At 40.4% G+C, this 27989-nt stretch overlaps 1 protein-coding gene across 1 annotated transcript; it reads right to left on the reverse strand.

Moving 5' to 3' along the window:
* Positions 1 to 183: 183 nt before the first annotated feature.
* LOC115107885 (guanylate-binding protein 1-like) lies at positions 184 to 27962 on the reverse strand. The gene is made up of 11 exons (XM_029631620.2): positions 27874 to 27962; positions 25852 to 26068; positions 19926 to 20053; positions 19573 to 19682; positions 8149 to 8339; positions 7519 to 7761; positions 4495 to 4775; positions 1723 to 1935; positions 1480 to 1582; positions 1081 to 1274; positions 184 to 620 (listed from the first exon to the last, which is right to left on the reverse strand). Exons 2-11 carry the CDS (start codon positions 26045 to 26047, stop codon positions 402 to 404), a joined length of 1878 nt encoding a protein of 625 aa, XP_029487480.2. The 5' UTR covers positions 26048 to 26068; positions 27874 to 27962; the 3' UTR covers positions 184 to 401.
* Between the last annotated feature and the right edge of the window lie 27 nt (positions 27963 to 27989).

A 27989-nucleotide genomic window follows, 5' to 3' on the forward strand; every position in this document is an offset into this window, starting at 1 on the left:
CAGGATCAGTGAAAATAAATTGTTTATTGTGTAGAAAGTGTTTGTTGTGAGCACAAATAAAGCCCTTACTAACACTGAGCCTATTACAAACATCCCAATGCACATACTATTCTATTATGTCTGGTGCAAATTAATGAAATTAAAGGTACTGATCAATTTTTTCAATAAAGGAACACTCCTTAATTTGCCTTTAAAAAATACTCTTTATTGTTTTTATGCCTTTTAAACAAACATTAAACTAAATGAACACACTTTCTGAAGGCAGTGGTTAATGTAAAGTAATCAGTCTAATGATTGATAGGTAAAACATTTTAGAATTTATCCACACCTTTCTCGAAAGTGGACATGGTGGTGAAACACTATATTTTGGTAGTATACTATCATCCCCCCTTAAAGGACCTTCAGTTCATGAAATGTGACCCAACTTTCAAACCAACTCCAATTAATTTGCCCCATCCTGGAATCATTAGAGCAACGGTTCCAATGTTATCCAGAGCTAGCTTCCACTTTGAGGGCTTAGCTTTTTCCTGTTCCTCCTGCTCCTTCCTGAGGTCCTCTATCTGTGACTCCATTTCTTGTGCTTTGCAATGAAACCCTTCCTTGAGGAGGTCTTCCTTCTCCTGAAATGACCAACATTGCTTAAATCACTAAAAGCATTTTACCTCTCTATTGAGCTGTATTCTTGTCCTCTGAATTAGTACGACCAACTACCAATGAAGAATGTCACTTGCAAATCAAGAAAACACTTTGCTACTGTAGTTTGCAATAGATGTATATTAATTCTGTATAACTTTACAATACGGTAAGCACAAAACAAGTCTATCAAAAGTACCAAGCAGTTACTACAACAGAAAATACTGTATCATAGTTATTAGGCTGTGAGGCTAACAAAATCTTACAAAACTTTGCGAAATAGAAAACCAATTCAAAGTGCAAAAGGTGACTAAAATGCAGACAAACTGTAAACAAAACTGTCAAATAAAGACTGTTTTGGAAAATCATGTTAGGTATTTTGAGGGGACTATCCCTTAACCCCAAATCAATATACTGCCTGCTGGTCTCCATTATTACAGTTCCTACCTTGAGTTTGGCCTCCAGAACTCTATTGTACTCTACTTTAGCATTTTCCTTGTCAGCCTCCATCTTCTCCAACAGCTGTTTCTTATGCTCTTCGTGTGTTCTCTTCTGATCGTCCATCAGCATTTCCTGGACTCTGATCTGCTCTTCCATGGTTCGTTTCTCTTGCTCAGACGCCTCCCTTTTCGCTTTCTCCTCTAAAGAGAGAGAGAGCAAAACCAAGAAAATGTATTTCATTTATATAATTTTGGCAACACAATAGGTTACATTTTCCTCGTCTGTAATGGTAAATGATTTTAGGAAAACCATAGTACCCTTGTATTTTTATTAAAGGTAAAGTTGCAAAGATTACTGTTTGCCACTCGCATTTACTGGATGGATAATTCCAACACAGGTCCTCACCTTCGGCCTTCAATTCAGCTTCAGTTAGAGACTGGTCTGCTGACAGGATGGCCTGACCAGTGCTTTCCTTGTCATTCAGGTACTCCTTCAGTACCTCTTCAGCCTAGAACCCACACACATGTATGTACGCACACACACATGATAAGAGACGATAAGAACAGAACCTCAACCTCCAATACACACGGCACCAGTCTTCCGTTTTGACCAATCAGTGAGGTTGTGTTAGATTCAAGTCCAACATACCTTCACTCCTTTGCCTCCTGTTGATCTGTATTCGCTGGTCATCATTTTGAGATCATCGCAGTAGTGTTTGTATCCTCCAGGGGTCATGTAGGAACCATTCCTAAGTTGGACCTTTAGGGGAGCAAATATGTGTTCGATGATGTGCGTGCATGCCCTCTGGGATTCCTGCGAGTTTTTCTCACAGATTGTCGAATATACTTCTTGAAGCGCTTTCTAAGAGAAACATGGAGGGGTTGGTTAGAGAAAAGAGGTTAGGTCCAAACATGTATTTGAACTCCACTGTGATGTTTATGACATACTTTTGTCTAACAGAATTAAAATAATTAAATGTTTTTTGTGTTTTTATTGGTCACATAAAAATTTGAACAGATGTTATTGTCGGTGTAGCGAAATGCTTGTGTTCCTAGCTCCAACAGTGCAGTAGTATCTAACAATTCACAACAATATACACAAATCTTAAAGTAAAATAATGGAATTAAGAAATATAAGGACGAGCAATGTTGGAGTGGCATTGACTAAAATACAGTAGAATAGAATACAGTATATACATATGAGATGAGTAAAGCAGTATGTAAACATTATTAAAGTGACTAGTGTTCCATTATTAAAGTGGCCAGTGATTCCATGTCTATGTATATAGGGCAGTAGCCTCTAAGGTGAAGGGTTGAGTAACTGGGTGGTAGCTGGCTAGTGATTTGTGGTATGATGTCAGAAAGCACCAAAACTCTTCTCAAATTAGGTATTTTGTTTGACCACTTGAGGGGGGTGGGGTCATGGGTCAAATGTCTTTAAAGGGATGGTTCACCCCAATTACAAAAACATATTGGTTTCCTTGTCTTGTCAGCAGTCTATGGACAAGATAAGACAACAATCCGCACTTTGTCTTTGTTCACCTTGGCTTTGTTTCCAAATGCTAACTTTTTAGCATTTTTGTCAAAAAAAACAATGCAAGTTGATATCTCCGATATTAGCATTTTAGCATAGTTTCATGCTCAAATAATCTTAATGTAACTTTTTTGTGCTAATACATTTTGGAAACTTGGGTATATTTGTGTGATGTGAACTATCCCTTTAATTTATACATTTTTGCACAAGTATTGATTGATTCATTAATTGGTTTGAGATCCAAAACAATGATTTATGACCGTCCATTAAGAGTGGAGCAGATATAAAATCGAATTTACATATACGTTAAACGCAAATGTGTTGCTTGAGGGGAGAAAAATGTTTGGGCTATTTTGCAAAGAGCAAACTGTTTTGTCAGTCATTCTTAAAGGCTTATGATTGTTTAGTCTAAATTACACTATAGTTGCTTGGAAATACATTGACATTGCTAATGTATGCAATAATTAGTAAGAAACAACTTTGTCATCATTATGATGTCATCAAATTTACTTTAGACAGATGGCAATGTTACCATTAGCCAGCAAAGTTTGTCAAAAATACCTAGCAATGCTAATGTTAGCTAGCTAAAACCCGTTGCTCTCCCCTCACTTAGCTAGCTAGCTAACATTATACGACATCTAAAGTAAATCTGATGACATCACAATGATGACAAAAGGTTTTCCTACTAATTATTAGCCTCCTATTGAAATGTCATCGCGTTTCCAAGCCACTATAATGCAAGTCGGAGAAAATCTTCATCAGCTCCAATTGAGAATGAATTGAGTAGACTGTTCAGTCCTCCAGAGTAGTGTACTACGATGCAAGATAAAAGAGTTAGCTATTTAACTTCGGTCAACTCTGAGTTAAACTCGGGATAGCCGGTGACACGAAGGTGGCTCAACTTTTAGCCACCTACGAATCCTTCAGATCTAACCTGCTCTGGGTCAAGGTAAGTCAGAACTAATTCATAGAGACAGATGTAGAGGACTCTAATGCCCAAAAGGTTTTACATGGGCATCCTCCATTGAATACTTTCAAAATGTTGAAGTAGTCAGCTGGATGGGTCTTCCTTTAGGTTAAGGAAGGATCACATGATTCCATCTGTTTCATCAGGAGGGATTGACCAATGAATTATACTTGTGAGCAAACAGTCCATAACTGCAGGTGTCAGTAAATCGCAAACCTTGGCTTTATACCTGTTCAAACAACATACTCTAGGTGGCAGCACGCACCCTTTCAGTTTGTTTGCCAAGTCATTGAAGTAGAAGAAGACATTTGGCTATTTCAAAATGTATATGGCCTCAATGGCGCTGCCCATGCTCTCACAGAGGCCAAAATGGGACAGATACAATAATGCAATTTCTATCTAAGTCCATGGGCTATCTCCATTTATCCTGAATGAAGTGTATGTTGCAAGTTGAAGACCAATGAAATCATATTCCCTCCCTCTCAAAAAGATTGTGTCATCATCCTCTTCAGTTGTGGAAGACGACTGATTAAATATTGTATTAATCAATGGTTTTGTATGTTAAAAATAATATTATTAAAATGCCTATCACATTACACATTCCATTTTTGTAATAACAGGAAACATTTGCAACTTCACGCAGAAGAGATTTCGGTCTAAATGTAAATGTGGCACTGACTCATGGATTGATGCTGCCACGTGTGATATGAACGCGTAAGAGGCTGGTGCACAATCAATATCCACCTTCGTAACATGGATGAAGCTTGAGCTGGAATGTGAAGCTAACTGAACCTAGCTAACTTTAGAAAAGCCCGGGTACATCTAGATAGATGTGTAGTACTCCACTCAGTCCCGAAGAGAACCTTAATGACAATATTATGATGCAATGTGCAAACCATGAATATAATATATTCCCATACCATGAGCTCCTTCTGGTACTTCTGGTCTTCATCCTTGAATGAACTATTCATGAAGATGGCCACTGCCTCCCTCTCCATGGAAGCATGAACCATAGACAGCTGCTGCTGGGTCTCAGTGGGAAAGACCACCATCTTTGCCATGCTCTGCTGGTAGTAGGCCTTGGCCTTTTCAAGGGCACTGGAGTTCTCAATCTGGGCCAGCGCCACCACAGCATTGTCCAGGCAGGGTACCTGCCCACTCCGTATCATGTCAACGTACATCTCTGTCAGGTTCCCGAGCACTGCATAGGAAAAATGGGGCTCAGCACATCTGGCAGTAGTATTTGTAGTAGTAGTGATGGTGGTGGATGTAGTAGTTTAAGTAGTGATGGTGGTAGTGTTTGTAGTAGTAATGATGGTAGTAGCAGTAGTAGCAGTGGTGTTGGTAGTGATTTTAGTGGTAATGACGGTGGTTGTAGTAGTAGTAGTAGATGTTGTTAGTGGAAGTGGTGATGGTGAAAGGTAGTGGTAGTTGTAGTGGTAGTTGACTGTTGTGATTTTAGTGGTGGATGGTTGTTGTGTTACAATGAGTGTACAAAACATTACGAACTCCTTCCCAATATTGAGTTGCTCTCAGAACAGCCTCAATTCGTCGGGGCATGGACTCTACAAGGTGTCAAAAGCATTCCACTGGGATACTGGCCCATGTTGCCTCCAATGCTTCCCACAGTCAAGTTGCCTTGATGTCCTTTTGGTGGTGAAACACACAGGAAACTGTTGAGTGTGAAAAACCCTGCAGCATTGGAGTCCTTGACACAAACCGGTGCACCTGGCACCTACTACCATACCCCGTTGAAAGGCACTTAAATATTTTGTCCTGCCCATTCACCCTCTGAATGGCACATATACACAGTCCATGTCTCAATTGCATCAAAACTTAAAAATCCCCGTTTACCTGTTTCCTCCCCATCATCTACACTGATCATACATAATGTTTCTATCACTGTCTCTTATGACCGAAAATAACTTCTGGATATCAGAACACCGATTACTCACCTCGTATTGGATGAAGATTTTTTCTTTAACGAGTCGGACGCGAAGTATATACTTCAGATACCCGACAAGGACCACATCCCCGTCATACTCATGAAGAAGAGATGGAAATATCGGGGATGTTGTTCGGGGTGCCTTGTAAGGATCCGATGATGCGTGAGTAATCCCCCTCTATCATCAGTCCTATTAGCCAACGTGCAATCATTGGATAACCAAATGGATGAGCTCTGATCAAGGCTATCCTACCAACGGGACATTAAAAACTGTAATATCTTATGTTTCACCGAGTAGTGGCTGAACAACGACATGGATAACATACAGTTGGCGGCATTTTCGGTCCATCGGCAACATAGAACAGCTGCTTCCGGGAAGACAAGGGGTGGCAGTCTGTATCTATTTGTCAATAACAGCTGGTGAATAAAATCTAATATTAAGGACATCTCAAGGGTTTGCTCACCTGAGGTACAATATCTCATGATAAGCTGTAGACCCCACTATTTACTAAGAGAGTTTTCATCTGTATTTTTTGTAACTGTCTATATACCACCACAACCCGATGCTGGCACTAAGACGGCACTCAACGAGCTGTATATCGCCATAAGCAAACAAGAAAATACTCATCCAGAGGCGGTGCTCCTAGTGGCCGTGGACTTCAATGCAGGGAAACTTAAATCCGTTTTAGCTAATCTCTACCAGCATCTTAAATGTGCAACCAGAGGAAAAAAAACTCTAGGCCACCTTTACTCCACACACAGAAATGCTTACAAAGCTCTCCCTCGCCCTCCATTTGGCAAATCTGACCATTACTCTATCCTACTGATTCCTGCTTACAAGCAAAAACTAAAGCAGGAAGAACCAGTGACTCGCTCAATAAGAAAGTGGTCAGATGACACAGATGCTAAGCTACATGACTGTTTTGCTAGCACAGACTGAAATATGTTTCTGGGATTCTTCCGATGGCATTGAGGAGTACACCACCTCAGTCACTGGCTTTAACAATAAGTGCATCGATGACGTCGTCCCCACAGAGACCGTACGTACATACCCCAACCAGAAGCCATGGATTATAGGCAACATCCACACAGAGCTAAAGGGTAGAGCTGCCACTATCAAGGAGCGGGACTCTAACAGGGAGGCTTATAAGAAATCCCGCTATGCCCTCCGACGAACCATCTAACAGGCAAAGCGGCAATACAGGACTAAGATTGAATCGTACTACACCAGCTCCGACGCTCGTTGGATGTAGCAGGGCTTGAAAACTATTACGGGCTACAAAGCGAAGCACAGCCATGAGCTGCCCAGTGACATGAGCCTACCAGACGAGTTAAATAACTTTCATGCTTGCTTCGAGGCAAGCAACACTGAAGCATGCACGAGAGCATCAGCTCTTCCGGACGACTGTGTGATCACGCTCTCCGTAGCCGATGTGAGTAAGACCTTTAAACAGGTCAACATTCACAGGGCCGCAGGGCCAGATGGATTACCAGGACGTGTACTCCGAGCATGCGCTGACCAACTGGCAAGTGTCTTCACTGACATTTTCAACCTGTCCCTGCCCGAGTCTGTAATACCAACATGTTTCAAGCAGACCACCATAGTCCTTGTGCCCAAGAACACCAAGGCAACCTGCCTAAATGACTACCGACCTGTAGCACTCATGTCTGTAGCCATGAAGTGCTTTGAAAGGCTGGTCATGGCTCACATCAACACCACTATCCCAGAAACCCTAGACCCACAATTTGCATACCGCCCCAACAGATCAACAGGTGATACAATCTCTATTGCACTCCACACTGCCCTTTCCCACCTGGATATACTCCATGTATGGTAGTAGAAATAGAGGTTGTAGTAATAAAGAGGTAAAAGTAGACATGGTAGTTGTGGTAGCAGCAGCACAATTGGAAAAAAGCAATTGTAGTGGAATATTTTCAATTATACCCAATAGACACACACTGTATTTTCTCACACCTATATAATAGTTTAAATACTCACTTTTACCAGTGACTTTCAGGCCACCTATCATGGTCTTAGTCTTGACTTCTTTAAATAAGTGGTCACAGAAGTCTCTGGACTGCTTCACAAAGGAGGGTTCCAAGTCAGCATCTGTCAACTCCTCCATGCGTTTCATTTTCTCAGAGTTGGCAGGACGTTCAAAGACAAAACACCAACGGGGGGAAAAGAATTTCCGCAGACAATCACGAGGCAGGTTGTATTTAACAATCTTGTTGCTAGTACCTTTGAAAAAAATAACATAAATGAACAGATAGAACAAATTACAAGACAGCAATCCATGTTGTGTTTTGTTTACCTGACCACTGTCTCCAAATGTTAATTGTCCAAATCATCTTAAAGTAACTTAATTGAGCTAAACAATCAATTGAAGAAACTTTAGGATGATTTGGACATGAAATGTCAAAAATGCTAATATCAGGACTATTGATATGAACAAATTAGCATTTGTAAACAGTGGCCAGGTAAACAAAACCAAGGCATGGATTGCTGTCTTACTTTGGCAGCTTGCAAGGTAAGGAAACTAAAATGTAATTTGGTAGAACTGTCCTTTTAAGTAGAACTTTAAGTACCATATATTCAGTATCATTGATCCATGTGTAGTATTCTCACCTTGTTTCAGTTTAAGAGCATTCTCCAGGTACTGATGTGCTGTGATGGGTTTTCTATCAAGCTTTAACTCTAGTCCGAAATCTCTGACTGCCCACACAAAAGACGGAAAGAAACGGACATAGTCTGCAGATTCATCAATGTCTCCCTCAACCGACTTCAACTTAATGAGGTCTGTCAGTTCTGTCACATAGCTTTAGGGGGCGGTGTTGAGGACAATAACCCAGACATATCCAGACTTAGTTAGATGACACATCTTTGTTTCTGTCCCATCATGGCATCTGTGAGAGCATGGGCAGCGCCATTGAAGCCATCTCCATTTTGAAGTAGTACATTTTTTCCCACTACTACTTCTATCAGTTGGTAAACAAATTGAAAGGGTACATACTGCCACCTAGATAGAGTATGTTGTTTGAATAGGTATAAAGCCAAGGTTGGCTAATTACTGTCACCTGCAGTTATGGACTGTTTGCTCATGAGTATAGTTAATTGGCTGACCCCTCCTGATAACCTGGATGGAATTGTGTGGTCCTTTCTTAACTCATAGGAGGTTATACCCAGTTCACTACTTTACAATGGTGGAAGTCCTCAATGGCAATGTCCATGCAAAAACTGGTTATGTAGTGATCTCTATCTCTCTATGATCCCCACACTGAGGTTGTGACCAAATTCTACAGAGTACTGTTATTTAGAACATTATTTGGTAACACTTTACATTAAGTTGCCCTTTTTACTATGTAACTAACACATTAATAACATGGTAGTTAAATAGGTTTTGACCATGTAATTACATGGTAATTGGTGTGTTGTGGAATTAATTATAACACAATTGGAGCAAGGAATGTGTAATTACACTTTCACTTGCTGAAGGTTATTCCACCTGTGTAATTACTGTGTTCCTCATGTGTTATTACACATTTTCTTGTTCCACTATGTAACTGTTTTGTAATTACACATTTGAAAGTCACCTGTAAATTACCATGTTAATGACTCAAACCAAAATATTCAATATAGACAAGAAAAATACAATAATTTGTGTGTTATTAGTTTAAGCACACCGTGTCTATTGTCGTGACTTAGATGAAGATCAGATATTTTTTGGGATCAATTTATGCAGAAATGCAGGTAATTCCAAAGTGTTCACCGTATTTACATTTTTCCATTAGGGAACGCCTTCTCTGTGAAGTGCACGTCTGCAATAACTCAATTCGCCCTTGCACTCCTTCTAAACAACGCAAATTGAAAAAACTTGACAATGGGTAAAATTCCACAAAAATTAGTACACTCTGTTCATAACAGATTATAGCTTTGGAAACAGAAAACTGTATAGAGATTCGGGCTGTCCCCGACCCCCAAAAATATCTTGGTCGACCGAGAGTCGTCTGTTCAGCCAATCGATTGTTTGACATTTTTAAACATGTATTTTTCCATATATAGACACATCCTATGTGGTTTAATCAATTCAACTATATGCACTGAGCTTGTCTAAAGCTTTAAGAGCTCTGTTTGATTAAATAATTAAGACACACAAATGACTAGAGGGAGTCTGACCGCAATTGATATGGTTGTACCGCCTGGCTCAGACTTGCTGCGCTTTGTAAAAAAAAGACAGCGAGTGACTGTGTGACTAGCACCGATTGTCTCTCTCTCCTCCCAGCTACATCAACCTCCTCAGAACATTAACAGTGTTTATGGTGCTGTCCGTGTTGCTGAAGCTGCAACATAATTACAGACATTTCTGACTGAAATGTTTTGTTACCGAAATCCCTCAATTGTTTCGGAAAAATATTCACTATTTCCTTAAACCTTGCTCTCTTTATGTGACATATCGTATCATAGCATATCATAATCATATGACTAAATTGGTTATAAGAAACTCTGAACATGATAACACACTTGACAGTAAAATGGATGCAGAGGACGTGACAAATAAACTCAAAATGGGGGAATGTTCACTGGTTTCCCAGGAGGTAAAGGGGAAGTCAGATGCGTGGAATAAATTTGACTAGTTGTGGAAAATACTGGAGATCAAGAAAAATAAGGAAAGGAGCAAGCGCTGCGTAGATATTATGTGTGCCAAACAGGTGCTGTTAGATTACAATATATTTTTTCCTGACCGTTTAGAACAATGTAAACAACACTAAATTGGTGGCAGGTAGCCTAGTTAGTGGTTGGAGCAATGGGCCAGTGACCCGAAAGGTTGCTAGATCGAATCCCCGAGTTGTCGTTCTGCCACTGATCAAGGCAGTTAACCCCCTGTTCTTAGGCCGTCATTGTAAATAAGAATTTGTTCTTAACTGACTTGCCTAGTTAAATTAAGGTTAAATAAAATAAAATGTATTAATTAAAAGCCTACCAGCCTGTTGGCACGTTTATTTTATTTTTTGTAAAACCTTTATTATAGCAAATACTAAAAACAGTTGTATGCATTCGTGAATGCAATTGCCGAAATGGAACGGTTTATTTATTGTTTACGCAAATTATTCAAAGGTCGCTTTGTTATTTAATTTTAATAGCTAAAATGCTTGATTGCGTTTCAAAGCATGAATGACTCGTATGCTGTGTGATGATATGAACTAATGAATTATTGATTGATACAGTAGCCTATATACAGTTGAAGTTGGAAGTTTACATACACTTAGGTTGGAGTCATTAACCTCTCTTGGGTAGGGGGCAGTATTTTGAATTTTGGATGAATGAGGTGCCCAATGTAAACTGCCTGTTACTCAGGCCCAGAAGATAGGATATGCATATGCACTACCATGCATATCCTATGGTAGTATTGGATAGAAAACACTCTAAAGTTTCCAAAACTGTTAAAATAATGTCTGAGTATAACAGAACTGATATGGCAGGTGAAAACATGAGGAAAATCCATCCAGGAAGTGGGATATTTTTGATGTGGGTACTTTTCTATTGAATGCCTTTACAGTCAGCATCTGTTGGATTAGGGCCCAGATTACAGTTCCTATGGCTTCCACTAGATGTCAACAGTCTTTAGACATTGTTTCAGGATTGTATTCTGAAAAACGAGGAAGAATGAGACAAATTTTCTATTTGGCATGCAGAATGAACCAGAGCTGTTTTGCGCATGTGACCGATTGCTCGCCGTTAGTTGTTTTTCCTTTCTATTGAAGATGCTATTGTCCGGTTGAAATATTTAATTATAAATTATAAACATTGTTTGACATGTTTCGACGAACTTAACCGGTACTATTAGGATGTATTCGTCTGCATGTCATGACCGCCTTTGAGCCAGTGGATTACTGAACAAAACGCACCAACAATACTGAGTTTTTGGGACATAAAGAGGGACTTTATCGAACTTAACAAACATTTATTGTGTAACAGGGCCTCTTAAGAGTGTAAATATATGAAGATCAAAGGTAAGTGATTAATTTTATCGCTATTTCTGACTTTTGTAATTAATTTACTTAGTTGTAAAAAAGTTTGTATGCTTTTATAAGCGGGGCACTGTCCTCAGATAATCGCATGGTATGCTTTCGCCGCCAATCCTTTTTGAAATCTGACACAGCGGCTGGATTAACAAGAAGTTAATCTTTAAGCCGATGTATAACACTTCTATTTTTATGAATGTTTAATTAGACTATTTATGTATTTTGAATTTGGTGCTCTGCAATTTCACAGGATGCTGCCCAAAGGAAGTTAAAACTCGGTTTTCAACCACTCCACAAATTTCTTGTTAACAAACTATAGTTTTGGCAAGTCGGTTAGGACATCTACTTTGAGCATGACACAAGTAAGTTTTCCAACAATTGTTTACAGACAGATTATTTCACTTATAATTCACTGTATCACCATTCCAGTGTGTCAGAAGTTTACATACACTAAGTTGACTGTGCCTTTAAACAGCTTGGCAAATTACAGAAAATGATGTCATGGCTTTAGAAGCTTCTGACATCATTTGAGTCAATTGGACATTTTTCAGACCTCCACAAGTCTGGTTCATCAATGGGAGCAATTTCCAAACGCCTGAAGGTACCATGTTCATCTGTACAAACAATAGTACACAAGTATAAACACCATTGGACCACATAGCCATCATACTGCTCAGGAAGGAGACGTGTTCTGTCTCCTAGAGATGAACGTACTTTGGTGCGAAAAGTGCAAATCAATCCCAGAACAACAGCAAAGAACCTTGTGAAGATGCTGGAGGAAACAGGTACAAAAGTATCTATATCCACAGAAAAACAAGTCCTATATCGACATAACCTGAAAGGCCACTCAGCAAGAAAGAAGCCACTGCTCCAAAACCATCATAAAAAAGCCAGACTACGGTTTGCAACTGCACATGGGGACAAAGATCGTGATTTTTGGAGAAATGTCCTCTGGTCTGATGAAACAAAAATAGAACTGTTTGGCCATAATGACCATCGTTATGTTTGGAGGGGAAAAAAGGGAGGCTTGCAAGCCGAAGAACACCATCCCAACCGTGAATCACGAGAGAGGCAGCATCATATTGTGGGGGTGCTTTGCTGCAGGAGGGACTGGTGCACTTCACAAAATAGATTGTATCATGAGGGAGGAAAATTACGTGGATATATTGAAGAAGCATCTCAAGACATCGGTCAGGAAGGTAAAGCTTGGTTGCAAATGGGTCTTCTAAATGGACAATGACCCCAAGCATACTTCCAAAGTTGTGGAAAAATGGCTTAAGGACAACAAAATCAAGGTATTGGAGTGGCCATCACAAAGCCCTGACCTCAATCCCATAGACAATTTGTGGGCAGAACTGAAAAAGTGTGTGCGAGCAAGGAGACCTACAAACCTGACTCATTTACTCCAGCTCTGTCAGGAGGAATGGGCCAAAATTCACCCAACTTATTGAAGTTAAACAATTTAAAGGCAATGCTACCAAATACTAATTGGGTGGATGTAATACGGTGGATGTAGCTGGTGCATGGAAGTCAGGCACAGGAGAGCAGAGATGAGTGGACAAGGCACTTTACTGAGGCAATATTTAGAACAGAACCGCGTCACAAAAAAACAAATGCCCAAAGCACAAGTACAACAACCAAGTACAAAGTACCGGCTTCCACAAAGCACGGGTACAAACCAAAACCCGGTGCAAACCAGCCGGAAGCGTGCCAACCTTGACAATAAACAATACCCCAAACATACATGGAGGGAACAGAGGGCTAAATACACATAGTAATTATGAGGAGATGTAAACCAGGTGTGCAGGAAAACAAGACAAAACAAATGGAAAATGAAAGGTGGAGCGGCGATGGCTAGAAGACCGGTGACGTCGACCGCCGCCCGAACAAGGAGAGGGAACGACTTTGGCGTCTTGACATCTCTCTACTATTATTCTGACATTTCACATTCTTAAAATAAAGTGGTGATCCTAAGGGAATTTTTACTCAGATTAAATGTCAGGAATTGTGAAAAACTGAGTTTATTGGCTACTTATTATTATAATGATGATCATAACAATAGTAGTAGTACTAATAACAATAAGAAAGAGATCAAGAAAATGGAGGGTTATTTTTCGGACAATTTGGAACAGTTTAAACAACTCTAAATAAATAATAAGTAATATTTTTCTAACGAAAAAAATAAGTGCAGCCCTTGTATTACAGCCTAGCAAATATTAAAAACAGTCAAATTTGTGAAATTGTTTATCCGACATGTTGTGATTGTGTGAGGATTGGAAATCACTGAATTAGTAGGCTAATAAACAAACACTCAAACAGGAAACACAAGCAGGATCTGTAGGATTTTTTATGAATTTATTTGCAAATTATGGTGGAAAATAAGTATTTGGTCACCTACAAACAAGCAAGATTTCTGGCTCTCACAGACCTGTAACTTCTTCTTTAAGAGGCTCCTCTGTCCTCCACTCGTTACCTTTATTAATGGCACCTGTTTGAACTTGTTATCAGTATAAGACACCTGTCCACAACCTCAAACAGTCACACTCCAAACTCCACTGTGGCCAAGACCAAAGAGCTGTCAAAGGACACCAGAAACAAAATTGTAGACCTGCACCAGGCTGGGAAGACTGAATCTGCAATAGGTAAGCAGCTTGATTTGAAGAAATCAACTGTGGGAGCAATTATTAGGAAATGGAAGACATACAAGACCACTGATAATCTCCCTCGATCTGGGGCTCCACACAAGATCTCACCCCGTGGGGTCAAAATGATCACAAGAACGGTGAGCAAAAATCCCAGAACCACACGGTGGGACCTAGTGAATGACCTGCAGAGAGCTGGGACCAAAGTAACAAAGCCTACCATCAGTCACACACTACGCCGCCAGGGACTCAAATCCTGCAGTGCTAGACGTGTCTCCTTGCTTAAGCCAGTACATGTCAAGGCCCGTCTGAAGTTTGCTAGAGAGCATTTGGATGATCCAGAAGAAGATTGGGAGAATGTCATATGGTCAGATGAAACCAAGATAGAACTTTTTGGTAAACTCAACTCGTCGTGTTTGGAGGACAAAGAATGCTGAGTTGCATCCAAAGAACACCATACCTACTGTGAAGCATGGAAACATCATGTTTCGGGGCTGTTTTTCTGCAAAGGGACCAGGACGACTGATCCGTGTATTGGAAAGAATGAATGAGGCCATGTATCGTGAGATTTTGAGTGAAAACCTCCTTCCATCAGCAAGGGCATTGAAGATGAAACGTGGCTGGGTCTTTCAGCACGACAATGATCCCAAACACACCGCCCGGGCAACGAAGGAGTGGCTTCGTAAGAAGCATTTCAAGGTCCTGGAGTGGCCTAGCCAGTCTCCAGATCTCAACCCCATAGAAAATCTTTGGAGGGAGTTGAAAGTCTGTGTTGCCCAGCAACAGCCCCAAAACATCACTGCTCAGAGGAGATCTGCATGGAGGAATGGGCCAAAATACCAGCAACAGTGTGTGTGAACCTTGTGAAGACTTACAGAAAACTTTTGACCTCTGTCATTGCCAACAAAGGGTATAAAATATTGTTATTGACCAAATACTTATTGTTCACCATAATTTGCAAATAAATTCATTAAAAATCCTACAATGTGATTTTCTGGATTTTTTTTCTAATTTTGTCTGTCATAGTTGAAGTGTACCTATGATGAAAATTACAGGCCTCTCTCATCTTTTTAAGTGGGAGAACTTGCACAATTGGTGGCTGACTAAACACTTTTTTGCCCCACTGTATATGGATGATTTATAAAGTCAGGCACATTTAAAAGTTAGGCTATTGATTATAGACCGAATTAAGATGGGATTTCCTCTCTCCTCACTTTTCTTAGACAATTAAGGCAAGGGCTGTTTTCTCGTCTTCTCACTCAGCTGCTGTCTCCGCCACATTGTTCTCAACACCAATCTGCTTGTTAACTTTGCTATTATGCACATACCAACATAGTCTAGGAAAAGGCACCAATTTAACAGTACACTGATGTTTCAGAACCGCAGACAGCGAACACTATCAAAGTGCATTTGTTATAAAATAATGCTGTTTTTATTAATATTGCACCATTGTCCTTTCATTAGCACATGCCTTAGAGTGATGGACTGTACCATCCCCACATCCTCCACAATGGATTAGTCCACTCAGACTGGCGCGAATCAGAAAGCTGTCTTGTACACCATGATTTATTATTTTTTTTTGCTACTGCTCGACTAAAGAAATCGTGGTCGACCAACAGCCTATCGACCAAACAATAGAACAGTCGACTAAATGGTGTCAGCACTAATAGAGATCAAATGTTCCATTGATAAGAACATTTGCAGAATGTCGGCCAAAATCCATCTCGCTCCATCTTGACCCACTACCGAGCTTCCTCTCATCAACATATTTGGTAGTGAGTGGAAACACCAACCGGATGCTTCACATTTATACATCCGGTAAAATATCTGTCTCATTGTTCTATCTGTGGCTTAGCTAGCCAACGTCGCCATGACATCGCCTACAAGGGTGATCAGGGATTTCTACTGGAGAAGCCGTTTCTGCCTATCTTCATTCATACCGTACTGTCTTTGGACATAGCATGTGGCTTCCATTTTGGCTGCAAAGGAGAGTGTGAGATGTCAGTGTGATGTCACTTCCTGGTGACAGCCCAGCGTTCTTCTGGCTTCTTATTTTTTGAATGTGCAAAAGTACAATGTCAGTCACTAAATAGGGAACAAAAATGTTTCATTAGTTATGTAGCACTATATTGGATGACTCCAATACGGCTCTGCTGTCCCCCCACTCGGTTTGGCTTGTGCCATCTTGTTTGGGTTTGGTCCTTGTTTTTATTACTTGTGACGGAGTGTACCAACCTGGGCGATACTTGGTTTGGTCAAGCAATATTGGCGGCGCTGAGGGTTTGTCTTAGTTGTCTGTGTGACTTGTCTGTCCACCAACCTTCCCGGTTTTGGCCTTCGGATCCGGGGAGCCGCCTACCCTGCAAGATCGGGAGACTGTGTACGTTTCGCTCCGGCAGACTTGCAGTTCTCACCTGAGAGTGAGCTAGGTGTCGTGAGGTGCATCACGGTTTCATCTCTCACAGGGCGCAGCCATCTTGCCTAGACTCTTGTGTGTATCATGGTGAATGAGCTATGCAAAGGAGCTAGCTTAACCAGAGGTGATCATTGCAGGACAAAGCACAGTTATAAACACACTTTTCCTTATGTCCTGCCAACTTGAACCCCCACGTATATAGCAAGAAATAAGCTATAAACGAGTGTGAGGTAGAATGCCTTGCCCCTTCATGGTCAAGCAGTTCACTCTCCACGCCTCCTCCTTCAGATAATGTATGAGACAATGGCTGATATTGTAAGTCCGTTGTAATCTTTACTATTATACAGTATTGCACAGTGTTCACTATAGACATAGTATATTACACTGTTGGCTTAATTCTTTCCTCAAGGAAAAGCTACAGCCATTCATGTCTCCTCTCCTTCAGATAATATATGAGACTAAGGCTGATACTGTATGTCCCATTCTATACTATCATACAGTATTGCATATTATATACTATAGACACAGTAATCTTACACTGTTGGTCTGAGTATATGCTAGCCTCACCATAGTGAGATTACACTGGTGTTGTTTTTTCACAGCTGAGTTGCGATAGTTTTCTGTCACTATTTTACAGTACAGACAGTAACTATCTTAGTGTCCCATGGAAACTCACATCTCAGCTCTATTACACTGAGGGTTTCAGTGTGTAGCTGTGTTTACTATAGTTCTGTTGTACTACTTTACAGTACAGACAATAACTATCCTAGTTTCCAGTAATTATCCTGGTTTTCCTTGGAAACGTACTTTTCAGCTATATTACACAGCGGTATTGCACAGTGTGTAGCTGGGTTTACTATAGTTTTTCTGTTACACTACTTTACATTACAGACAGTAACTATACTAGTTTCCATCATAAACTCCCATTACAGCTCTATTACACTGCTGTTTTCACACAGTGTGTAGCTGGATACCATATTGGAAGGATACCATATTGGAGTGATCTAATAGCTCGCATAATCATGGTTACATTTGTAACATTTTTTTTTCTTTTTTTGCGATTTTGTAGAAGTGAGTTCACCAGGAAGTGATGTCATACTGACCTCTCACCTCTCACAAGCTCCTCTGTAGCCAAAATAGAAGCCACATGTTATTTCTGTCTCTTAATTTGTTGTGTTAATAAAGGTTTGTTATGTAAGTCTCAAAACAGTGAAATAATATTGTTAACTAAATGTTTCATAAGTTTAATGATGATTTTGTCTTTATTGACCAAGTTGGAAAATGCTTTGACATTGTGCCAGTGCTTACAGTAACTTGCTTTCTAGCTATCAACATTAATTAGCAAAATTCTAGCTAGCTAGCTTTACCACCCTGTGTTATTACATTTTACCAACTAGTTAGTACGTTCTACTAATAGTTATTGCTTTGAGTCTGAAATGGGGAATTGAATTTGAATGGTTTGAATATGAATCTTTGTCAAATCCACTAAAGAAAAGTCTAAATGTTCTCCTGTCTCCTTAATTCTCCTTGTTAGCCTATTGTCTGCAAAGGTTGTTACATTGTAACTACAAAGTCATAAACCATTTCACTTCACTTTATATTAAAGCTGCACTATGTAACTTAGTGGGTGACCCAAAGTTTAATTTTTGCAACTTTTACTTTCGGGTTTTATACACCAGCTTCAAACAGTTGAAAATACAATATCTTTTGTTAGTGAAAAGATATTTCACACCGGTTTAGATGATTGTCTATACTATACATCACATAAACTGAAATTCGGCAATCTCTCCATATTGCACCTTCAAGTTGCTTGCTCCTGGATAAGTACATTGCAAATACATGTATATCCCTTGTAACAACATTTTAATTAGAGAGTTGGTTGACAAAGATTCTTACATAGTAAGTTCAATGTAAGTAAATGTTCTCCTAATGTTCTCCTGTTTCAATTTCTCCTGGTTATTCCATTGTCTGTAAAGATTGTTACATTGTAACTACATACATGTAGTAATTATAAAAGTTATGACCGACTGGGTTTCACTTTACTATAAGTTGCTTGCTCCCGGGTAGGTACATGATAACTACAAGTATATCCTATGTAACTGCATCATTCTTACATTACACTTGAGCCAGCCTTTGAGCCAGGTCACAACACAGAAATAAACTAATAAACTACAACTAGCTAATAACAGGGTGTGCATTGTTACACCTGTTGTTAGCAGGTCCTAACCTATTTATTAACCCGCGTTATTACATGCAGATTCAGTGGTAGGGGCACCTTGTAGTTGCGTGTAACTCGGTCACATTGTGGTTTGAGTTATTAACAAGGTAATTCACAGATGACTTTCAAATGTGTAATTAAAAAACATTAGTTACATAGTGGAACAAGAGAATGTGTAATAACATCAGTAGTTACATGTGTGGAATAAGCTTCCAATTGTGTAATAACTGATTCCAAAACAACCCTGTTACAGTACCATGTAATTACATGGTAAAAACGTACGTAACTACCATGTTGTTAACAGTTATGACTGTGTCAGCTACATAGTAATAGGGGCAACTTAATGTACAGTGTTACCCATGATTTATTTTGTTGAAATGTATGCAGTGAGCTACACAAATAAACATATTTGTTGTTTACATTGGGAGTGATTGTATTGGATAGTGTAACACCACCAGGTTGCAAAGGGAATAATATCGAGTTTGAGGGTGTGGCCTGTAACCCTTTCAGCTTTCTGCAAAGTCAAGTCTCCGAAGCTAAGTCTCCCAAAGTCACCCAAACCTTACCACAACTACTGCTATTTTTCATTACAGTGGCAGAAAAACAATAGCCTGGTTCCAGATCTGTTTATGCTGTTTTGCCAACTCCTAACTCCATTGTTATGCATGACAGCACACAGATCTGGGACCAGGCTAGAAAACTACCCTTTGCTCTGGGCACTATCTCCCCTTCCCCATCTCTGCTGAAGGATACTGCAGTTTCTCCAGGGCGTAGTTGTCGATGGTGCCCATGCTGTTGTACACCAGGGTGCTGCTCAGAAGAACAGCCAGGGAAAATATCCAGTTGTCATTACTATCATCACCCTGTCAACACAGAAAGATGAGGTAGGTGTTACTGGAGTGATGAGTGAAATAAATTCAGGGAGTATTTCAAAGTTCCATGAGAAAAAGTTACAAGTTTGTATAACTTTACTCTGCTGTATGTTTTATATGTACTGTATGCATTTTCATTGCATACAATATTTTGACAATGAAGAGCCTCTTTTTAATCATTGCAGTAGTAGCCTTGCATGTAACTATGTTAAATGTGTAACCTTGATCTCCCACCTTCTCCACATCCCCCAGCCCCTCTGTATCCAGCAGCACCAAGGTGTGGTCTGATTTTATTGGGTGGGGCACACACCACATCCAGATGCCCTTAGTCTGGGACTGAATTGTGGCTCCAAGGGCAAAACCTTGAGGAATGAGGATAATAGAACAACATGTTTAGTACATTTAGCTTTGGGCTAGAGGCAGCTGAATGAAGTGTAATAGTGTCACTTCTTTTTTGTATTTCGCTTTCAATTTATAGGCAAAAAGCAAAGCTCTTTAAGTGCAGAAAATAAGTGCAAAAAGATCCATACAAATGTCATGTGCTTAACACAAAAAAAGACCAGTACAAGACATGCAGACAACCGACATTGGCAACCAGGTCCTCCCCACAAACATAATTCTCCTGCCCTAATACATGGACTTATTCAAAATGTCAGTGTTGATATAGATTTACCAGACCAGGCCCACCTCAACTCAGCCCAGCTCTACACAGCACCGACCACTACCCTAGGGTCTGGCAAAACAATGCTGGGGGTAGTGCACCACATGATGTAGTCCACACCATGTTTCATTCACATCATGAGCCTACACATGCTGAGAGTTTGGAACTTCGCCAGCCACACTGCCCTCCAAACCATGTTGTGGAAAATAATGAATCAAATACTTCTCAGATACCGGAGCTTGTGAATTCAAATAGACTTTCTTACAAAGAGCAAAGCTGAGCAATTCCATGGAAGAATGGTGGCAAATGACCTGAGGGAAGTAGCCATTTTTCCTCTCGGTCCTACTGAAAAGCCAATTGTCCCGGTGGATATATTATCGAATAGATATTTGAAAAACACCTTGAGGAATGATTATAAACAACATTTGCCATGTTTCTGTCGATATTATGGAGGTAATTTGGAATATTTTTCGGCATTTTCGTGACCGCAATTTCCGGTCGATTTCTCAGCCAAACGTGAAGAACAAACAGAGCTATTTCGCCTACAAAAATAATATTATTGGAAAAAAGGAACATTTGCTATTGTCACGCCCTGGTCTAAGTATTTTGTGTTTTCTTCATGTATTGGGTCAGGCCAGGGTGTGGCATAGAGTTTTTGTATTGTGGTGTGTTTTGTCTTGGGATTTTGGAATGTGTGTATAGTGGGATTGTAGCTTAGTGGGGTGTTCTAGGAGAGTCTATGGCTGTCTGAAGTGGTTCTCAATCAGAGGCAGGTGTTTACCGTTGTCTCTGATTGGGAACCATATTTAGGCAGCCATATTCTTTGGTTGTATTGTGGGTGATTGTCCTGTGTGTCTTGATGTCCTGGTTAGAGGTTAGTAGACACTTGTATAGGCTGTTTTCGTTTTGTTGTGTGTTACGTTTGTTTATTAAAGATGAATCAAAATAGACACGCTGCAGTTTGGTCCGACTCTCCTTCACCATTAGAAAGCCGTTACAGCTATCTAACTGGGAGTCTCGTGAGTGAAAAAATCCGAAGCTCATCAAAGGTAAATTATTTAATTTGATTGCTTTTCTGATTTTCGTGACCAGGTTGCCTGCTGCTAGCTAGGCATAATGCTATGCTAGGCTATCGATAAACTTACACAAATGTTTGTCTTGCTTTGTCTGTAAAACATATTTTCAAAATCTGAGATGACAGGGTGATTAACAAAAGGCTAAGCTGTGTTTCAATATATTTCACTTCTGATTTCATGAATCTGAATATTTTCTAGTAATATTTATGTCCGTTGCGTTATGCTAATTAGTGTCAGATGATGATTACGCTCCCGGATCCGGGATGGGTAGTTACAACAGGATTTATTAAGGCTAATCTGAAGATGGTGTTGGCTAAAGCTAAAACTGTCGAGTGTAGAGAGTATAGAGATATTGTTATCCACGTCGGCACCAACGATGTTAGGATGAACCAGTCAGAGTTCACCAAGCGCAACATAGCTTCAGTGTGTAAATCAGCTAGAAAGATGTGTCGGCATCTAGTAATTGTCTCTGGGTCCCCTCCCAGATAGGGGGAGTGATGAGCTCTCCAGCAGAGTCTCACAACTCAATCGCTGGTTGAAAACTGTTTTCTGCCCCTCCAAAAGATAGATAATTGGCCCTCTTTCTGGGACTCACCCTCAAACAGGACCAAGCCTGGCCTGCTGAGGACTGACGGACTCCATCCTAGCTGGAGGTGTGCTCTCATCTTATCTACCAACATAGACAGGGCTCTAACTCCTCTAGCTCCACAATGAAATAGGGTGCAGGCCAGGCAGCAGGCTGTTAGCCAGCCTGCCAGCTTAGTGGAGTCTGCCACTAGCACAGTCAGTGTAGTCAGCTCAGCTATCCCCATTGAGACTGTGCCTCGACCTGGGTTGGGCAAAATTAAATATGGAGGTGTTCGCCTTAGCAATCTCACTAGGATAAAGACCTCCTCCATTCCTGTCATTATTGAAAGAGATCGTGATACCTCACATCTCAGAATAGGGCTACTTAATGTTAGATCCCTTACTTCAAAGGCAATGAACTAATCGCTGATCATAATCTTGATGTGATTGGCCTGACTGAAACATGGCTTAAGCCTGATGAATTTACTGTGTTAAATGAGGCCTCGCCTCCTGGTTACACTAGTGACCATATCCCCCGTGCATCCCGCAAAGGCGGAGGTGTTGCTAACATTTAAAATAGCAAATTTCAATTTACCCCCAACCCAAAAATGACATTTTCGTCTTTCGAGCCCTTACTGCTGCTCGATCATCCTATTTTTCCAACTTAATTGAGGAAAATAAGAACAATACAACATGTATTTTTGATACTGTCGCTAAGCTCAGTAAAAAGCAGCATTCCCCACGTGAGGATGGCTTTCACTTCAGCAGTAATAAATTCATGAACTTCTTTGAGGAAAAGATCATGATTATTAGAAAGCTAATTACGGCCTCCTCTGCCAGGACCTAGGATCAAGAGACACTCAAGTGTTTTAGTACTATATCTCTTGACACAATGATGAAAATAATCATGGCCTCTAAACCTTCAAGCTGCATACTGGACCCTATTCCAACTAAACTACTGAAAGAGCTGCTTCCTGTGCTTGGCCCTCCTATGTTGAACATAATAAACGGCTCTCTATCCACCAGATGTTTACCAAACTCACTAAAAGTGGCATTAATAAAGCCTCTCTTGAAAAAGCCTAACCTTGACCCAGAAAATATAAAAAACTATCGGCCTATATCGAATCTTCCATTCCTCTCAACATTTTTAGAAAAGGCTGTTGCGCAGCAACTCACTGCCTTCCTGAAGACAAACAATGTATACGAAATGCTTCAGTCTGGTTTTAAACCCCATCATAGCACTGAGACTGCACTTGTGAAGGTGGTAAATGGCCTCTTAATGGCATCAGACTGAGGCTCTGCATCTGTCCTCGTGCTCCTAGACCTTAGTGATGCTTTTGATACCATCAATCACCACATTCTTTTGGAGAGATTGGAAACCCAAATTGGTCTACACGGACAAGTTCTGGCCTGGTTTATATCTTATCTGTCAGAAAGGTATCAGTTTGTCTCTGTTAATGGTTTGTCCTCTGACAAATCAACTGTAAATGTCGGTGTTCCTCAAGGTTCCGTTTTAGGACCACTATTGTTTTCACTATATATTTTACCTCTTGGGGATGTCATTCGAAAACATAATGTTAACTTGCACTGCTATGCGGATGACACACAGCTGAAACATGGTAAAGCCCCAAAATTGCCCTCGCTGGAAGCCTGTGTTTCAGACATAAGGAAGTGGATGGCTGCAAACTCTACTTTTAAACTCGGACAAAACAGAGATGCTTGTTCTAGGTCCCAAGAAACAAAGATCTTCTGTTGAATCTGACAATTAATCTTAATGGTTGTACAGTCGTCTCAAATAAAACTGTGAAGGACCTCGGGCGTTACTCTGAACCCTGATCTCTCTTTTGAAGAACATATCAAGACTGTTTCAAGGACAGCTTTTTTCCATCTACGTAACATTGCAAAAATCAGAAACTTTCTGTCCAAAAATGATGCAGAAAAATGTATCCATGCTTTTGTTACTTCTAGGTTAGACTACTGCAATGCTCTACTTTCCGGCTACCCGGATAAAGCACTAAATAAACTTCAGTTAGTGCTAAATACTGCTGCTAGAATCCTTACCAAACAATTTGATCATATTACTCCAGTGCTAGCCTCCCTACACTGGCTTCCTGTCAAGGCAAGGGCTGATTTCAATGTTTTACTGCTAACCTACAAAGCATTACATGGGCTTGCTCCTACCTATCTCTCTGATTTGGTCCTGCCGTACATACCTACATGTACGCTACAGTCACAAGACGCAGGCCTCCTAATTGTCCCTAGAATTTCTAAACAAACAGCCGGAGGCAGGGCTTTCACCTATAGAGCTCAATTCTTATGGAATGGTCTGCCTACCCATGTTAGAGACGCAAACTAGGTCTCAACCTTTAAGTCTTTACTGAAGACTCATCTCTTCAGCGGGTCATATGATTGAGTATAGTCTGGCCCAGGAGTGTGAAGATGAACGGAAAGGCTCTGGAGCAACGATCCACCCTTGCTGTCTCTGCCTGGCCGGTTCCCCTCTTTCCACTGGGATTCTCTGCCTCTAACCCTATTACAGGGGCTGAGTCACTGGCTTACTGGTGCTCTTTCATGCCGTCCCTAGGAGGGGTGCGTCACTTGAGTGGGTTGAGTCACTGATGTGATCTTCCTGTCTGGGTTGGCGCACCCCCATGGGTTGTGCCGTGGCGGAGATCTTTGTGGGCTATACTCGGCATTGTCTCAGGATGGTAAGTTGGTGGTTGAAAATATCCCTCTAGTGGCGTGGGGGCTGTGCTTTGGCAAAGTGGGTGGGGTTATATCCTTCCTGTTTGGCCCTGTCCGGGGGTATCATCAGATGGGGCCACAGTGTGTCCTGTGTCGGGGGGCTAGGGTCAGTTTGTTATATCTGGAGTACCTCTCCTGCTCTCTTTCTCTCTTTCTTTCTCTCTCTCAGAGGACCTGAGCCCTAGGCCCATGCCTCAGGACTACCTGGCATGATGACTCCTTGTTGTCCCCAGTCCACCTGGCCATGCTGCTGCTCCAGTTTCAACTGTTCTGCCTGCGGCTATGGAATCCTGACCTGTTCACTGGACGTGCTACCTGTCCTAGACCTATTATTTGACCATGCTGGTCATTTATGAACATTTGAACATCTTGGCCATGTTCTGTTATAATCTCTACCCGGCACAGCCAGAAGAGGACTGGCCACCCCTCATAGCCTGGTTCCTCTCTAGGTTTCTTCCTAGGTTTTGGCCTTTCTAGGGAGTTTTTCCTAGCCAACGTGCTTCAACACCTGCTTGCTGTTTGGGGTTTTAGTCTGGGTTTCTGTACAGCACTTTGAGATATCAGCTGATGTACGAAGGGCTATATACATTTTCATTGATTTGATTTGGGGGGACAAAACAAATTTATGCATGATGGCGCAGCCGGTTTGTATTCCGTGTAAGTGCAAACTACTGGGACGAATTCAGTGAAGTGTGCAAGTATTTGTGTGCAAGTATTCCATTTGCTGCGGAAATCTCACAAAATCATATAATGCATGGAAAACCTAGAGAATATCAGTAGCTACTGTATGTGTTGTATTTGGGGAACCTAATACCCCTGAACGTCTTACAGCCTTATTATGGGGTCGGATTTGAGAGTGTTGTCAGCAAAACAAAATCAATGTTGATTTTAGAAAGCATATGTCGATCCTGATGGAGCAGCTGTAGAGTTTCAAATTCCTGTGCGTAAGAACTGGCAAGCAGAGCCTCTACAGTACATTCTGAGGCATCTAAGGAAATGTGCTATATACTGTAGACTGTCAGACCCTAATAATCACTAACCAGGCCTACTACCAGCGTAGAATAATATATTGTACTAGGTAGTAAATTAAGGTAATAATTAATGTTCCCACCTTTGTTCGTCCCAGCCAGTTTGTTCATGAGGTATGACTTGCCGGTGCGGTACAGGCCGACCACTGCCACCACTACCACATGCTGCTCAATCTGGCTCAGGGTGTCCAGTGCGCTGCGGACCACACACAGTTTCCCGTCACTGTCGTTCTCAATTAGACACACTGGCCCCTTCATGGACACCGTTTGGCCTGCCATTACTTATCCTATAGAAACACACTGGCAAAGACACAAACAAATAACAATATAAACACAACAAATAAACGCTCTTTATTTTGTTTGGGGATCAGACAAATATAACATTCTCCCAGTGCAGTAATACAGGATGTGTGATTTAGTATGCTGGTATGCCTTATCATACTGGTACAGTGCCTTCTGAAGGTATTCACACCCCTTGACTTTTTCCACACCCCTTGACTTTTTCCACATTTTGTTGTGTTACTGCCTGAATTTACATTTGATTAAATTGAGATTGAATAACACCCCATTGGAATCAACAATACCCCATAATGTCAAAGTGGAATGATGTTTATTTTTTTCTTAACTAAAAATAAAAAAGTTTAAGTCAATAAGTATTTAACCCCTTGGTATGGCAAGCCTAAATAAGTTAAGGGGTAAAACCTTGCTTAACATGTCACATAGTAAGTTGCATGGACACCCCGCTGTGTGCAATAATAGTGTTTAACATGATTTTTGACTATGACTATGACTAATTACTATGTACCCCACACATACAATTATCTGTAAGATCCCTCAGTCAAGCAGTGAATTTCAAATACAGCTTCAACCACAAATACCAGGGAGGTTTTCCAATGCCTTGCAAAGAAGGAAACATATTGATAGATGAGTTTAAAAAAAGCAGATATTGAATATCCCTTTGAGAATGGTGAAGTTATTCATTACATTTTGGCCTGTACGGAATAAAAAATATTCCAAAACATGCATACTCTTTGCAACAAGGCACTAAAGTAATACTACAGGAAATGTGGCAAAGCAAATAACTTTTTGTCCTGAATACAAAGTTTTATGTTGGGGCAAATCCAATACAACACATTACTGAGTACCACTCTCCATTATTTTAAGCATTGTGGTTGTTGCATCATGTTATGGGTATGCTTGTAATGGTTAAGGACTGGGGAGTTTTTTCAGGATAAAAAATGCATGGAATGGAGCTAAGCACAGGCAAAATCCTAGAGGAAAACCTGGTTCTGTGTGCTTTGCACCAGACACTGGGAGATGAATTCACCTTTCAGCAGGACAATAACCTAAAAAAACAAGGCCAAATCTACACTGGAGTTGCTTACCAAGAAGATTGTGAATGTTCCTGAGGTCTGACTTAAATTTGCATGAAAATCTATGGCAAGACCTGAAAATTGTGTTTTTTTTTTTTGTTTAAAAATGATTTATTTAATCTTTATTTAACTAGGCAAGTCGATTAATAAAATCTCTTAGAAACCTACCCAGAAGAACTCACAGCTGTAATGACTGCCAAATGTGATTCTAACATATATTGATTGACTCGGGTTGAATACTTCTCTTATAAAGATACTATATTAGCATTTTGCTTTAAAAACATTGTTTTTATGTAAAACATTTTTTTCTCATATTGACATTACAGAGTATTTTGTGTAGATCGTTGACCAAAAACTACAATTCAATGTTAATCCCACTTTGTAACACAACAAAATGTGGAAAAGGTCAAGGTGTGTGAATACTCTCTGAAGGCCCCAATTCGGAGTTGAAGTATTTGGAACTTGCAATATTATAATATGCCTCCCCATTTATTTGAAATATGATGGTTATTTTTGATAACTCTGGACAAATTTATGCTCACACAAAATGTCCTCCTGAAGTTAGACCCGGAGCAGAGATGAAGAAATTACAATGTTGCAATAATAAATAAAATCACTGCAAAGTACATATTGTCACTGATGCATTGTACATGACCTAACATGAGGTCATATCTAGGATCTAATATTTTTCAAATAAATAATTACAAATAAATGAAGTGAAGAAGATCTTACCTGTAGACCAGAGCTTAGCTTCAGCTGTGCAGTATGCTTGTTGTTCAGAGTTCTAATGAGCTGTTGGCTACAATACAAAGCTTGAAATATTGAAACTGAAACTCTCACGTTTCCAA

The sequence above is a fragment of the Oncorhynchus nerka genome, linkage group LG24 (genome assembly GCF_034236695.1).
Source record: "Oncorhynchus nerka isolate Pitt River linkage group LG24, Oner_Uvic_2.0, whole genome shotgun sequence".
Lineage (NCBI taxonomy): Eukaryota > Metazoa > Chordata > Actinopteri > Salmoniformes > Salmonidae > Oncorhynchus > Oncorhynchus nerka.